This window comes from Halyomorpha halys, unplaced genomic scaffold (assembly GCF_000696795.3).
Source record: "Halyomorpha halys isolate HHAL.00 unplaced genomic scaffold, Hhal_1.1 Scaffold675.1, whole genome shotgun sequence".
Classification (NCBI taxonomy): domain Eukaryota; kingdom Metazoa; phylum Arthropoda; class Insecta; order Hemiptera; family Pentatomidae; genus Halyomorpha; species Halyomorpha halys.
In genome coordinates, this window is record NW_027111983.1 from 109346 (window position 1) to 126434 (window position 17089).

Genomic DNA, 17089 nt, shown 5'->3' on the forward strand with positions numbered 1-17089 from the left:
ATGATATTCACATATGAATATAAATTTGGCGAATGAAAATTTGTCCGAACAACTATAAATCAATTTATTTTAGAAAATTTCATGAAAACTACTACGAAGATAAAAATCATAAATTACTTTATAGATCATTAAACTATCCTTAATTTGAGTGCTAACAGACATCTGTATATAAAATGGTTTTTGAGATATAAATTTTTCAAAATAAATTCACTAACTACTGATCTTTCAGTACGTCCCATACAACATTTTTATGAAATGTTTCTTTTTAAAAAGTTATTCTCGAAAACTATTCAACGTAAATAACTCTGTTAGGGCTCATATTTTAGCAAATTTACTCTTCTTTAAATGACGTTCTCTTAGGTTTTCTTGTGTTGTTCCTACTTTTTAAGATATAAAGCTCCGAATGAAAAATGAGTTTTTTTATCGCTTTGAAACAGCCGCCATTTTTTATTCCCCCTACCTATAGTTGGCAGACTCATCAATTTTTACTGGTAATTATACATAGTATTCATTAAAGTAATTAAAAATTGGGGTGAGATAACTACCTTTTTCTCCTCTTGAGCTCTTGTACTATAAGGCCATAGTTATATAGTTAAAAGATTTCAAAACATTAAATCTCAATTCTCTTAAGTGACAGTAAATAATCATGAAGACAATGTTTTGTCAATTTAGGCATTATTAGAACAAAAATAAATGAGATCAAAATTTACTAATGTAAACTAGTAATAATAACAGTATAAATTAACTAACTAAATAGAGATAGTACATTGCTCCAAGGCGGTTAAAATAAACGCGTAACATGTTCTCTTTATTAAAGCATATAGCAGAGACTACAATATCATTAGCGTTAAGTTATCTACAACCGTGATTGCCAGTCAGACGTTGATACCTTTACACGTTGGCCTCTCCGCACAATCAGAATGCCATCGGAATGGGATGTGGGCCCGCTGGTTGATTCCTCAGGCCACTAACCACGACAGCCTCTGAGCCAATCCCGAGCAGCCTCTCTAGCAGCGCTGCAGTAAACCATGTTCCGATTGGACAATCTGTCCTTGGATCTTGGTTTAATTCTCAACTCATTTCCTCCGGCGTCGCAGCCTTTGTGTAACCGCCGTGGAGGCTGATTGGATTCCCTATGGCGTCATTACTCATGTTCCAATTTCGTTGGTCATTATGCTACGGTAATCATTTTCCAGTTTCTATGAATCCTAATCAAACTTATTTTGTGCTGCTTTGTTGTGTGCTAAGTTTTTAATAATTAAAACGAAATTCGTTAGTTAAATTAAGCTTTATTAGTAAAAATTAAAGGAAGCGAATTAGCCCAGTGAGTAAGGCGCTGTACCCCTTTTTCTCAGACTTGGATTTGTATTGGGCCGATATTATTTATTCTGTTAAATCTGCTGTGAGTCTACTAGCCCTCCTGAGGCACACTCAGCCTCTATAAAAATAGTACCTTCTAGTTGGGGATAAAACCAAGGTTAAAACAAAGGGGATAAAACCAAGCACTTGAGCACGATCTTGCACAGCCATTGGTCTAAAACAGTACTTCCTTACAAAATATTAAATATTCCATCCTCCATGGTAGCTGTAATGCAGTTTTTGTAAAAATTAAAATTGTTTTATTTATTGAAATTAATTTACTTTATTCACATAATAAATTCCCTCCGTTTAAGCGTATCTACGGTATTATCTACGGTATTACGGTATCTCACTCACTAATTGATCACTGTACAAGACAACATCAATAAAAGCAAAATTATTAATGGTGGTTTTTCGAGTGCGATAAGGCTGGGTCTCACAAAATTCGAGCTCTAAATTATTTAGTATAATTATTTATAAAGCCTTAAAAAAAGTATAGCTATAAATAAATATAAATCGTTATATTTAAATTACTAAATATATCATAAATTCTTTACAAAACAAAGCACTCTAAATCAAACTAACAAAGATAGAAACTCGTTTTATTTTTATCTTCTTAATAGGTAAAATAACTGATAACACGGAAATATCGATAAATATAAGTACTGATGAGCCATTATCCCACTTCCGATTCTAAGTCACAAAATATCAGTAGAAAATTAAAAATTTCAACAATGGCAAAAAAAATTGAGGATAAATAAATGATAAATTAAAGGTTAAATGAATGAGAGGAAAAGAGAGGGAGGAGGGAGAGGGAGAGTAATTGAAACTGTTCGTAAGAGGAAACTCAATTCTGGTTAAATTATAAAAACTTAATCATTTTGATTACAAAAAAACATAATGATCAAATAAAAAATAAAATGAATAATGTCATTAATATGCTTCATCGTAATTTCCGGAGGATTTTTTTCTTCTAAATGGAATAATAACAATGATCGCCCATGTTTAGTTTTTTTCCGGTTGGCAATCAACTAGTAACTAATATTTTCACAGTTGATTACATTAAATCGTATCGGGCACATCACATTATATAGGGAATTTAATTCCTGTCATCGTTTCATTTCTAACTTTAATTAAACTATCTAGAGAATTTAATTTACAGTTAAAAATAAGCTAACCAAATAACAGCAGTATTTATAAAATAACTTTTTTTAAATTTAAATTTGAAATAATACACCTATAATATATTTTGATTAACCCAATATAGATCTCCAGACTATTTTGAAAATTGGTTCATTTTTCTTATATCAGAAAAAGGAGGGTAGCTATTTTCCTAACAGTATAACTATTTTTGGAAAAGTTTCTATTATTTCGAATTTAACAAAAGATAGTGAAGCTGTCATGAGATCGGGAAAGTTCATATGGTCTCGGCATTTCCCATTTGAATCGGATTTATCTATTTTTCCTTTGTTTTTCATTTAGTTATCCAAGTTTTGCAAATTAACAAAATTAATGTAACTTTTTAAAGGATTTTTTTGACATGGTAACTACAGAAATGAAAAATTTAACAATGTTAAATTGTTTGTTAATTACAATGTTTTAACTTTAACTAGCAGTCACTTCTATTCTTAAACTTAAAAATACTTAAACTTAACTTCTATTTATAAAAAAATTCAGTTGCCATGGTTTACACTCGAACGCCTCATATTTTTCATGGACTTCTACACCACGAAATCAAGTTGGATATATCGTTGAAAAGCTTATTCAATGAAGCAACTTTTATGACATCCCCGTTCCGTTTCAAAAACCATTAGTCGTATAGATGTCTGCTAGCGCTCAAATTAAAGCTAGTTAAATTTACTACCAAATAGTTAATTAGGTTTATCTTTGTAGGAGTAGTATATTTATGATATTTGAGAAAATAAACTCACTAAACGCTAATTTCTAGTTGTTCGTATAAAATATTGGATTTTTGAAAAAATATATCTCTAGATCCATAAGACGCACATATGTCTATTAGCACTCGAATTAAAGCTAGTTGAATGGACTATACAGAAGTTTATGACCTTTACCTTCGTAGGAATAGTAGTTTTCATAATATTTGCAAAAATAAATTGATTTATAGTTGTTCGGACAATAAGTATGATTTATGAAAAACTTCATTTCAGGAACTATTGGACGTACAAATGTCTGCCAGCGCTCAAATTAAAGCTAGTTAAATTTACTACAATATAGTTAATAATGTTTATCTTTTTAGTAGTTTTTATGATATTTATATTTATTTGATAAAATAAACTCACTAAACGCTAATTTCTAGTTGTTCGTATAAAATATTGGATTTTTGAAAAAATATATCTCTAGATCCATAAGACGCACATATGTCTGCCAACATTCAAAATAAAGGAAATTTAACTTACTATAAAGTAGTTTATAACACTTATCTTCTTAGGGGTAGTAGTTTTTATGATATTCACATATGAATATAAATTTGGCGAATGAAAATTTGTCCGAACAACTATAAATCAATTTATTTTAGAAAATTTCATGAAAACTACTACTCCTACGAAGATAAAAATCATAAACTACTTTATAGCTCATTAAACTATCTTTAATTTGAGTGCTAATAGACATCTGTATGTAAAATGGATTTTGAGATATAAATTGTTCAAAATAAATTCACTAACTACTGATCTTTCAGTACGTCTCATACAACATTTTTTATGAAATGTCGCTTTTTAAAAAGCTATATCTCGAAAACTATTCAACGTAAATAACTCTATCTGGGCTCATATTTTAGCAAATTTACTCTTCTTTAAATGATGTTCTCTTAGGTTTTCTTGTGTTGTTCCTATTTTTTAAGATATAGAGCTCCGAATGAAAAATTAGTTTTTTTTATCGCTTTGAAACAGCCGCCATTTTTTAATCCCCCTATCTATACTTGGCAGACTCATCAATTTTGACTAGTAATTATACATAGATTTCATTAAAGTAATCAAAAATTGGTGTGAAATAACTGCCTTTTTTCTCCTCTTGGGCTCATGTACTACTACATCTTCGGCTTTTTAAAACAATTAGCTATAATCGAAGAGATAAAAGAAAAATTATTAATTGTCAATAAACAATGATCGTTTTGAGATATGATAAGTGGACAAAAGGAAAAGGTTGTTGAGCGACGAACCCTTGGTGAATGGCTTTTATCTCTTCCTTAATCAATCTTTCTTTTGACTGGAATCTAGGTGAGGCCATTAGGCCCTCTGTCTTTCTAAGAAAAGATTTTTCTCCGAGGTTGAGCTTTAGAATTACATTTTTTTAATATTTGCCATCATTGCGTTTAATCAAGTTTTTTTTTTTAAAGTACTCGTCTCATTTTTTTTTTCTTTTTTGGTGAATAAAAGTTTTTTCTAATGGCTCTGATGATATAATTTGGCTTTAATTCTCTTTATATTATATATTTTGCTTCGTTACTACCAAAGGCTAGGAAGCTTTATATTCATCCAGAAATTAAATAAAAAAAAAAATCATGTCCTCAGAATGGAAAATCTTTACTCGCATCAAGGAACAAATCTCGGATGCCACGGCAAAACGTATTAGTACAAGAGCCGGGGTGAAAAGAAGGAAATTATTTCCCCCCAATTTTTTATTACTTTAATGAAAGCTATGTATAATTACTAGTCATAATTGATGAGTCTGCCAACTATAATTAGGGGAAACACAAAATGGTGGCTGTTTCAAAACATTAAAAAAACTTATTTTTTTCGTTCTAAGCTCCATATTTTGAAAATTATCAACTAAAAAAACTAATTATACATCATCTAAAGAAGAGTAAATTTTCTTAAATATGAGCCCTTTTAGAGTCATTTACGTTCAATAGTTCTCATGATACAGCTTCTTAAAAAGCAACAATTCATAAAACATGCACTGACTAATCAGTGGTTAGTGAATTTATTAGAAATCTATATCTCAAAAACCATTCGACGTACCAATGTATATTAACACTCAAATTAAAGCCAATTTAATGTCCTATAAATTAGTTTATTACATTTATCTTCATAGTTGTTGTTTTCATGATATTCGACAAAACGATTAAACAAAATCTTGATTTTTAGCTGTTTCGACAAAAATTTTGACTTAAGAAAAAATATATCTCGGGAGCCACAAAGACTACAGATGTCTACTAAAACTCAAATTAATGCTAGTTAAATGCACTATAAAGTAGTTTCTTACGTTTATCTTCGTTGTAGTTTTTATGATATTTTGTTATATATTATGCTTTTATGTTGTATTTTTTATGATGTAAGTTAGGAGGTTTTGCTGTGGCACCCACGTATTTTGGTTCCGAGCCTACTTGTATGTCTGTAATCAAATTTTTATTCGTGCATAATCAATCAAACCGATTATCCAATTAATATAAAAATTTCAGAGATGATAGGGATTGGTATTGTTCCCATATCGTGTTTATCATATTGCGTCCACTACTTTTGCTTACGCATGCGTAAACGTATTTTCCTCGGTACACATATATTTCGAAAGCGGCTAGTCAACGGCCATTTTTATCTCATTTCGTCTCTAATTTCGCTTACGGACAGGAAAAAATAAGTTTCTGAATACGCCTATTTTTCAACAATGCCTCGTCCAGTCAATTTTATTCTCAAACAACAAATCAGTAATCTTAAAATATTGCTAATGGCCTACCTAAATGAAATTTCCATGAAAGGAAAATTTGCAGATAATCCGATTTTCACTGAGTAGCAATCTTTTTAAGAAAATTTCATTTCTGCATTAGATTCGTAAATGTTCCTAATCCGTTTCTAGTGAAATTAAAACAAAAATATTAATATAATAATATTACATTCACATATTTTATAGATATAAACAGACCTATCAGTCAAATATATATCTTTTTAAGAAATCAATCATTTCAATTTTTGTTAGCTTTTTTATAATGAAAAATATTCGCTTGGTTAGCTTAACGTTTAGTAATTATCTGCTTAAGTAATTCAGTCACGAAGACTGTAAAGCCCCTCATCAATAATTAATTATCAGAAATTAATTACCGTTAATTAAGTAAAGGTCGATGAATGTGTTTGGATTACCTCACCGTTCACGCCAAGAGTTAGAAATATTTTTAAAAATATCTTGTTTCTATATGCTTCGTAATTTTGTATCTAGTTCCTAGCTCGTATTTACCAAGCACTTTTTAAAATAACAATTCAAGTATTATACACACCATTAATTTATTATTATTAACTAATAATCACGGATGATAGTCTGTTCCTCGGATTTGCTCGGCTATGAATATATGACCCTGAGTAAGATAGTGTATACAATTATTTTTTAATCTTGTAATTGTAGAATGGGAAGGATTTTTTTATTTGTTTTCGAAATCATCACTACTTGTTACAGGCCCCATACCATATTAAAATCGAGTGTGTTATTGGCCTTGTTTAGCACGAAATGATAAGGATGAAGGCTAGATATGTTTCTTGACTTAAACACACTTAGCGCATTTAACAAACCTGGCTGACAGCATTGTCTTAAGTTTAAACTATTAACTTATATGGAGCGGCGAAAATGCACATGTACTATGAAAGCCTCTTAAGAACTTAAAGTTGTTGAAATCGACGAAGTTAAAGTACTATAGAATGTGTTATCGGTTATATTTATCTCACCAAACCATCGAATTCCTCCCGCATCCAATCCTTACAATCCTAAATCCTACGTAAAATTATCCTTATTACATTTCAAATAAACTCATCCACAAAGACCTTAAGATCCCATTCGTTACAGATATGCATCTTTTCATTCCAAACTCCTTACCCATCCTAACCCATTAGTTCTTAATCTCTCATCCTTAACTATCACTTATAATCCTCCGAGGCGTCTGAAAAGAAGATGGCCACGGGACCTTCTAATTTAAATAAATGCTTGAAGTACCACAAATGGATGGTTCCTTCCCAAGATTTTCAAGTGTAAATGAAACATTCCACATATTTACTTATTGTATTTATTATTTTGTACAGTTATAAATTACATTAAATAAATAAATGTAAAAAAATATATATATTTATCTCAAAAATGAAACCTTCCTTGACTTTAAATTTCGCATTTAAAATTTACTAACAGGCATTTAAAACCGCGAATACACCTATCATCAAATATAAAATAATTTAAAAATTGTCAAAAATTATAAGAATTTAATTTCATAATGGCCTTCAAAACGTCATCAAAATTATGAATAAAAGTTTTGTTGTTTAATAAATACAAGGGTGTTTTTTCCACGGAAAAAAATACTGTATTGATATTTTACCTTTATTTTATCTTTTTTATTTTTTAATTAGGTGGTTGCCCCCTGCGTGCCTGACGGCGAACTAGCCCCAATTTTACAGATTATACAATTTTTCATCAGTTAAACTCAATTTTTCAAGACCCGTTTTTATTATTTCTCCTTATACGAAAAATAAAATATTACACGGTGATCACTAAAAACTTATTTATATAATATAGAAATAATAGTGTTTTTTTTTTTATTAGTCTAACCCGTTTTTGTTAAGAAATAAAGTAAATAAACTCGTATATATCAAAGTTAGCCGTTCTTATGCAAAGGAAAAGGCTTCCGATGTCTTTGTGAAAAGAGACCCAAGTTTATCCTCCCGTACGGGTAAAAGGAAAAGTTGGAGGAAACGACATTACTTAAGAGATCCTTTTGAACTTGTCTCATTCCGTATTTACTTCTCTGCCCGGTTGGAACAGCCCAATGTTCAACTACTGTAGGCAAATGGGAATCTGATACAAGGTATGTAGGTAGAGATTTTTCTTTGGGGGAGGGATTATTACGTCGGTGGCTATGCGACTGAATGTATTTGTGAATCTTAGGAAGTATAATGTAAACAATGCATTGATGTAAAAGATATATAAAATTATTTTGTGAGACGTGAAAAATTCATCTGACAAATATTTCTCTTCTTGTTTTCGTTATGATTTTGTTTTTGGCATAACCTCGTTTATAGTCGTACTGTCCATAGCCAGAGTCATATTTCTACAATGGCGATTTTCTCATAAGTGTTCCTTTTTGTTATAGGTTTTGTACCGATGTGAATTTCAACAATATTTGTGTAATTTTATGTAATAATATAAACTTAGTAATAATGCTGCAAAAGCTATACGCAATATAAACGTCTTTCGGGGAGAATACAGTTAAAGATCGAAAAGTGCAGCGTTGGTTTGAAAAATTTTGGTATGGTTATTTCTTTTTTTTTTTCGATCCCTCTAAAACAGAAAGAAAAAATGAGTTAATAGGTGCATTACTGTGAAAAAGAAAAGTAATTCGTGTTGGGTCTTACCTTTTACTACCTTAGGTATTTTAAGGTTACCCGTTATGTTTATTTGTTACTTATGTTTTACTTTTATCTTATCTTTTACTTATGTTTATTTGTTACTTAAATTGAAATTTGAAGTTTTGTCACCCAGCTTATTCACCGGAACTCTCGCCAACCGACATTCATTATTTGAAACATTTGGATCTGTTTTTATACTATGAAAATGGAGAGAGCCTGAAAAATTCGATATCAGAATTTATTGATTCTAAAGATAAGATTTTTTTTAAGGCAGGCATCTATGCTTTTAACTCCCGCTGAGAAAAGTATATTGAGAGAATGGAACATATTTTGATTAAATAAACAGCTTGTGAAAAAATATATGCAGTTTTATATACTCACTTAAAAATCCGACATTTCATATGCACCTACCTAATATATCCACCTCGATAATGATTCTAATTATCTAATAATGAAATATAAAAAACTATATGTGAGTATAATGTAGGTTTTAGATTAAAAAATTTTCAGAAGAGTATTCTTAACATGTGTTGGAAAATTGTTTTTGGGCAAAAAATCTACATGTTTATATTTTTCACTGAAACATTCTTGATGTTTCACGTATGTAAACTAATTTCAAATAATATTAAATCACTATTGCTGTAAAAAATATCTCATAAAAAAAAATCAAAAATACTCAATTCGTTGAATCCACCCTTTAAAAAGATTTAATGAAACAGGAAAATCAAGAAAATAATTTTTTTCTTTTTACGTTTTTTTCCATCTTAGTCCTAGTACTGGAGGAGGAATTCGTTTGTTACTGAGCCCTACAACGTTCATTTTTTTAACGCTAATTATATTTATTAGTTGCAGTTCACGAAACTCGACTTAGCATAGCCTTCTAAATTCTTCCATTAATTTCTTCGGTGGAGATATTTTATGTAAAACTTTATTTCAAAAACCTTGAGGCGCTATTCCTCTTTAAATCTCAGAGGCCACGTTTCGCATCGGTAAAGAAAATTAAGAAGGATGATAGTTTTAATGAATTCTATTATTTAAGTTTCTGGAAAGAAGGTACGAGCCAAAATAAATTTTCAAATGAAAAATGAGCACTTCACGCTTTTATTTCTTCAATTATTCTTTTTCTAGACATCGTCGACCCAAAATACTTCAATTTCTCTTCCTATCCAAACATATTCCCTCCTTTATCCGTTTCATTGAAACTTTCTGCCGCTAACCATATTTTCTCCTATCCATATTTATTTCGAGACTAATTAGTTATATAGTGTCTGCGTTTTCACATAGTATAACCAAACAAGGATGTGTTACTACCCTCAGTTAAACCCTTTTCAATAAGCATAACCTTTTTAATGATATATTCTAGTGTTAAACTAAATAGATTAGATAAAAGATAATAGCTTTTTATGTATTTTTTTCCAGCAAACCTCAAACTTCTCGAAATAATAATTACACTTTGGAATTTAATTAAACATTTCGATCATGCTCATCCTTACTGGGCTTACTAATTTCTTTAATATTCCTTTCTCAACCAAAATAATATACAACTTCTGCCAGTCAAAACCATCCAAAGCCTTTTTTAAATCTATATAAAGCTGATGAACTATAGCGTTGTTTTCTAATTTTTCTGTAATATTTTGAAAAAAAAATGATCAATAGTTGACAGATTTAATTTTATTTTATGAGTTTATTCATACTCTGACAAAATGACTTTGTCCCCCCCCCCTTCTCCTCCCCAATTTTCGATATTATTTAACTATCCATTATTCCATATAGCATTAAATTTCCTCATGACCCTCTTCTCTATCCTCATTACTATTGCATATTTCATCGGGTAGCTATCCCTACTTCCCTGGTGTGTTCCAATTACTTGATAAAGAGCTGTAATTCAGCCCGAGGGTTCGGCACACACATTAGCTAAATTGAAGTACTGTTGAACTACACTTATCCTATGTCAGCTCTTTTGACAGCTTGCCCCAAAGTAAATATATCTCCTTGTTAGCTTTAGGATAAAACCGCTCCATAAATTGGTTTGGGATATTCTGTTGGTCGTTGAAAATGAGCTTTAATAATGGTCCTCCATATTACTTTATTGTATGTGTCTAATCTTTTGGTATTGTGCCTCACCAGTTACTGTCAGATCCATTTTAAAATTAATACTTTTTTTTAATGAAAAATCGAACAAAAAATATTAATATATTTATAAATAAGCAGGAATCCCTTGATAAAATTAAACACTTTTGTCATGATGCATAAAGGCAGAAATTATTTTTAAAAATCATGGACAGGTCATAATTATTTTTATTAACTATGGCTTCAATTGTATTTAAATCTATTATCAGGTAAATGAGGAATAAATATGATTGAAATGTTGATACAGATTTACATGGTTGTTACCTATATATCAAAATTATGCTGCCATCATTCACCTTATGATTTTTTTTTCTGATTTTTTAATTACTTTAGCTACTTAAATACTTTTTTCATTCCAGGATCATAAGCTTAAACATATGGCTGAACTACAGCAATCTGTAGTTTCTGACCCAGACACAAAATCGCAGATTTCTCAGCAGATTCTGCAATGGGAGGAAAATCTTGAAAGATTACACTGTGAGCAGTTCCGTCTCCGATGTTATATGGCAAGTCTTCAAAGTGGGGAGCTACCAAATCCCAAGGTAAAATAATAGAAATTTGCTTGCTAATTTAAAAATATCTTTCAATCTAGGGATTTTTTTATCTAATAAAATTTAATTATCCATCAATTTAGAAATTTCAAACCTCCATCTATCAAAGGTTAATAATTAATAAGGTTGTTATATAATATTCAATGGAAAATAGATCAATAGATTGATAGTTTACCTCGTACATTTCTTATTGTCATATTTATATAAAATCCATATATTAATTTATACTAGAAGGCGGTTGGAAAATATCAAAATGTCATATGAATGATACAATTATTATTACATTCATTGCTATTTAGATTAAATCTCAAGATAATGAATTGTTTTCATGTACTTTCATCATATGTAAATTTATACAATATAAGTAATATTAATTATAATTATTTATTTTATTGTTTTTTTTAACAGAGTTTACTCACTCATGTTTCGAGGGCAACGAAATCAACCTTAAACAAACTTGGCGTTTTTACTGTTTCTTCATTCCATGCATTCATTTGTGCACGCTCACCATCTTTGTTGAACAACCTCCTCGCTGGTAGAGGAGCCACAAAACGAAGGCCACCTATGCTATCCCGCTCGAACAGTGGATCTTCTAGAAGATCATTACAGATGTCTAGAGAAGAACAAGAGAAGACTGTGAAGGTTTCTGTGCCCGAAAATCAGGTTGGTAAAGTCTTAAACTTTTAACTCAATTTTTTTTTTTGTATTTTTTTTTTTTTAATCAAAGTTCTAAAATATTCTCTGCCTTCTATACTCTAGTTAACTAAATTACAAAAAAAGGGAGTTCCAGATTTAAATATAGCAATTTTATCCTCCAATTATAGTTTCTTTTAATAGGAAACCATTTATCCACATTATTTCTGTATATTTTAATTAATAAATATGAATAATTCATCAATAATAATCATGATACCAAAGCTATGAGAATTATTATTTATTCTCCATTTTAATGCATGTTAATTTCAAACTAAATTCTTAGTCCTTGGTCTGTAATAGAAGTCTACTACTTGGGATTGAAAAAAGCACTTCTCAGCTGTGAAAGTAGCTACTCAGTTATCAATAAAAATTAATATTTGAAGACCTTTCTTGCGTGTCAAAAATCAGTAAATGTTTTATGGATGTTGGCTTCCCCTAATTTCTGTAAAAATATAAATGAATTGCACATGTTTATTCATGACTTGAAGAACCTAACAGAAGCTTTTAGTATAATTTTATTTTATATAAGTGCACTGACTTAATTGAAGGGGTATGAGGATGAAGGGGCTTTGTAACATTTTTTTGAATCTTAAGTGTGGATAAAGGAGGTAGGTGCCTGTCTAGTTAGTGTGAGGTACTCTAACCTCAAAATCCAATTAATAACTGAGATACCTAGATGTAGAAGGGACTATGTACACTTCAAAACATAACAAGCTCCAACTAAAAGTTATTGAACTTTATTTTCTTATAATATACTATTTGTAATATAACCCCTTCATCCACTGGACCCTTCAATTAGTGGAAGTGCTCTTATGAATTCAAGCAAAGAATAAATATCAAACTGCAAGTAGTGACGTTACATTAATTGCTCTTTCACTTTAATTTGAGTTGGAAATCAACCTACCACTCTTCTCTTTCTAAGAAAAATTTATGACCTGGAACAAGTTTAATAATGCCTTATTTATTAATTTCACTGATAACACTGCCTTCAACTGCCAATTGATAATATGGTTTGTCAGAGCTATGCGAATCAAGTTAATATTTTTGTATTCATTATACAGAGACTTCTTTTTGTTTCAAGATGTTTATTTTTACTCATAAAACTTTTCATTTACAGTTTGATTTAATTTAACAAATAGACATGAATGTTTGCAGTATGAATTTTGAAACTTAATAAATACTATACGATAATAATTGAAAACTGCAGGGCAAAACCAAGATTATCTCAATTTTTAAAAAATGAGTCACAATGATTTATGATAGATTTTAGGATTGTAGAAAAGGTTATAAAGTCAAAACAGGAAAAAATGAGTTTAATTGAATAAATCGCTTCTGTAGTACTTGCATAAAGTGATAAAACAAGTTAAATGGAGCAATACTAGGGAAAAGTGAGCAAGTTTTACAAATAAAGTGTCTTCAGGCACAAAAATACCTCGCTTTTCTCCTTTTTAAAAACTCCACCCCATTTCATTCTATATTACACAAAGAAACTGTAACTATTTCTAAATTTGTTTTTAACTTGACTCTTGTAAAAAGTGCTTGAAGATTTCAAATTAACCTTTGTTCTTCTAAACATTGAGGAAAAAGTGAGATACCTTCTTTTTTCCTTGTGGTATATAATTTTGTATTTAAAAATAACTGACCATACCATGTATTTTCATTTTCTTCCTTCTTTCTAATTTGCCTTGGATTAAGACATGTTTTGGATCATAGCACCGAAAGAATGAAACATTAATTGTTTCATTTATTTTCTTATGATCTACATACCTAACCATAGTGTCATCTATTAATAGTCTATATTCATAAACCAATGGAATATATGTACCCGGATATATTAAAATTTTATGTTATTCACAACATTACATCTAGCTCATAATTAAGAAACATTCATATTACCTATACATTTCATTTTTTTTTTTCAAGCATGGAGGAAGAAAAATATCAGTTGTTTTATAAACTAATGCTACTTTATGCTATATTTTGTTTTTCTTGTTTCAGTTTGTTAGTGTTTACTTAAGAGAACAAATGACGGTTGAAGAGTTTTTAGCCTCAGCATGCAGCAGAAAAGGGCTTAATCCTATGGAACATTTTGTTAGAGTGAAAAAACGAAGAGATATGGAAGATCACAATTACTTTGTTCCCCATAGATCAGATACTATTGAAACCTATGTAAGTGATAATATTGTTTTATGTATACATAATGATTTACTTTTCTATTCTTTGTATATGTCGATAATTTAAAAAAATATTGTTTATCACCGACTAATTTTATCTTGGTATTAATATCTGTAGAAACTAATGTCATTACTATCAAGATTTCATAATTTCATAAGAAGTTCATCATAAATGTTTGAATAATTAATGTGAAATGCATTCAAATTTTTAATGTTTCAGCTTCATACACATGAAATAGTAGAAGTATGTGCAAAAATATTGTATCAAGTAGAATTGCAGAGAACCACATTGGAGCATATGTGGGGATTTTCTGTAGAAGCAGAATTAATAGAAAATGCTGATCGACAAGATGAGCTCTGTTGCTACGTTAGTAGAGTTGAAGACAAAAGTGTTGCCATGCACAATGGTAAGATATAATTTTGAATTGTCAGTTTTTATTTGTTAAGAAATGTAATTAAACTTGTTAACTTTTTTTAAATTATTGAGTATTGTTTCTTATATTCTTTCTTCGGTTTTGAGGATTCTTTACTCTAAAGGATATCAACACACACAACTATAGTTTCTTTGTTTTTACTTGACTTATTTATTCATGTTCTTCTAAATTTATTTTGCATGTGGTGTGACATTTATAAATTAACATAACCTTACATAAATAACATCTGTATATTCAACATCAAAATATTGTAAACTGTTTACAACTAAATTATTACTGAGTTTTCACACTCCCTAAACAGTTGAGATATTTTGATAAACAATTTTAAAAGGAACATAACAATTTAATACCAAACCTTATATAAAAATTAAAGTTTACATTGCACTCCCTGAAACGAAACGTATTAATATATTAATAATAAATTTATAAATTACAAATACAAAATAATGCTGACTTAACACAGTCTACATAATTTTGCCTTGAGTATATCATTCTTAATTAGCAAGCATAACATCAACAAATTCTTGAAACTTGATACGACACAAAGGTTTAGTAAATACATCTGCCAGGTTTTGATCAGTAGGTCAATGTTTGATATTAAACCAGCCTCTTTGAAGTTCATCGCTGATAAAGTGATACTTTATATCAATATGGTTACTGTTAAATGTCATCTGCTTAGTCTTGATGAGTCTTTTGGCTGATGTATTGTCCACATGAAGAGTAACTGTTACTGTCTTGTCAATCAGTTCTTGAAGAATGGTCTTGATGGTTTTCATTTGTTTGCAGCATTGAGCCGCTGAGATGTTCTCTGCTTCACAAACAGAAGTAGTTTTTTCTTTCTTAGTCTTCCAATGTATTGGCCCATTCATGTACATCATAACAAATCCAGATATAATTTTTCTATCATTTTGATCTCCAGCGAAATCTGGGTCACAGTAAACATCTAGTTTTGTTAGATCTTCTTTCTTCTTGACTGTATATCTGATTACCAGTTCTCTGGTCCCATTGGTGTAGCGTAGAGTTCTTTTAATGTTGTTTATATATTCTGAATCTGGGTCATTTAGTTTGCGGCTTTCATGATTCACTGCAAAAGTTATATCAGAGTGGGTTTTGTCTGTTAAATATTGTAAGCTGCCTACAGCTTGTCTATATGGAAAATCTTCATTCTTCTCAGTTTCTAGATCTGGATGATCTTCTTTAGTGTTTTTCTTGGCCTTGAAGATCGGTGTACATACTGGCTTTGATTCATGAAGACTGTATTTTTGCATGATTTGTTTGGCAAACTGAGGTCGCTTCAGCAAAATTCCATCTTCTGTCTTCTCCAATTGCCTTCCTAGATAGTTCTTTGGTTTTTCACAGATTTTCAACTCAAACCCTTTCCTCTTAGTATGAAGTAAATCTTTGATTTCTTCTTGATCGTCTCCAAAAATAAGTCAGTCATCAACATTTATTTCAATATACAATTTCTTCTTATTCTTGGGGTTCTTGAACACACATTGATCTGACTTGAGTTGTATAAATCATTGTCCTTTCAGAAAACCTGTTAGCTTTTAGCACCATAGCTGAGGGGCCTGTCTGAGTCCACAGAGGGCTTTCTTTAGTTACATATTTTTCTAGGATAATTGTATCCTTCTGGTAGCTTCATGAATACTTCCTCTTCCAAGTCCGTCACCATGAAAAAAAGCAGACTTTATGTCGAATGTTAATATTTTTAGATCTTGATAAGCTGCAATGGCTAGAAGTATTCTCAGAATTGCAGATTGTATTACAGAGCTGTATGTTTCTTCAATTTCAAAAAGATTTTTATCTTGTTGGCATCCTCTTGCCACTAGTCTAGCTCTGAATCTTCCGTCTTCTTTAACTCTAAAAATCCATCTGCTTGTTACAATTTGTTTGCCCTTTGCAAGCCTTTCATCCTCCAGTTCTATGTCTTGTTCTTTGTTTTTACTTGACTTATTTATTCTTGTTCTTTTACATTTATTTTTCTTGCGGTATGACATTTACAAATTAACATAACCTTACATAAATAACATCTGTATATTCAACATCAAAATATTGTAAACTGTTTCCAACTAAATTATTACTAAGTTCTCAAAACTGTAATTAATGATAATATTATTTCTATTTGAACATTGAAGAGAAGTGAGTGTAGTCTGAGGCCAACAGTATGGAGACTTTTGGATGTATAGAATGGAAGAAATTTGAACATTCTACAAATCATTCTTAATATTGTTTTCTCTGTTATTCGACTGCAGGATAATTCGCCCATTAAATATGTTTTCAATGAAAAAATCTTACAAAAACTACTAACGCCTAAGGCCTTCTAAGCAATATCAATTTCTTATTTGGAAAAAAATAATCAAGTTTTGATATTGCATGAATATTTACTACTACTACTAGCATGGCTCTAC

General features: G+C 30.1%; 1 protein-coding gene across 1 annotated transcript in view; it reads left to right on the plus strand.

Moving 5' to 3' along the window:
• LOC106685264 (protein still life, isoforms C/SIF type 2) overlaps nucleotides 1-17089 on the plus strand; it is a 106038-nt gene that overhangs the window by 65042 nt on the left and 23907 nt on the right. Inside the window, exons 6-9 of the mRNA XM_014427832.2 lie at nucleotides 11183-11365; nucleotides 11783-12037; nucleotides 14069-14239; nucleotides 14465-14651. Coding sequence (XP_014283318.1) covers nucleotides 11183-11365; nucleotides 11783-12037; nucleotides 14069-14239; nucleotides 14465-14651 — 796 coding nt within the window. The remainder of the gene's footprint in view (nucleotides 1-11182; nucleotides 11366-11782; nucleotides 12038-14068; nucleotides 14240-14464; nucleotides 14652-17089) is intronic.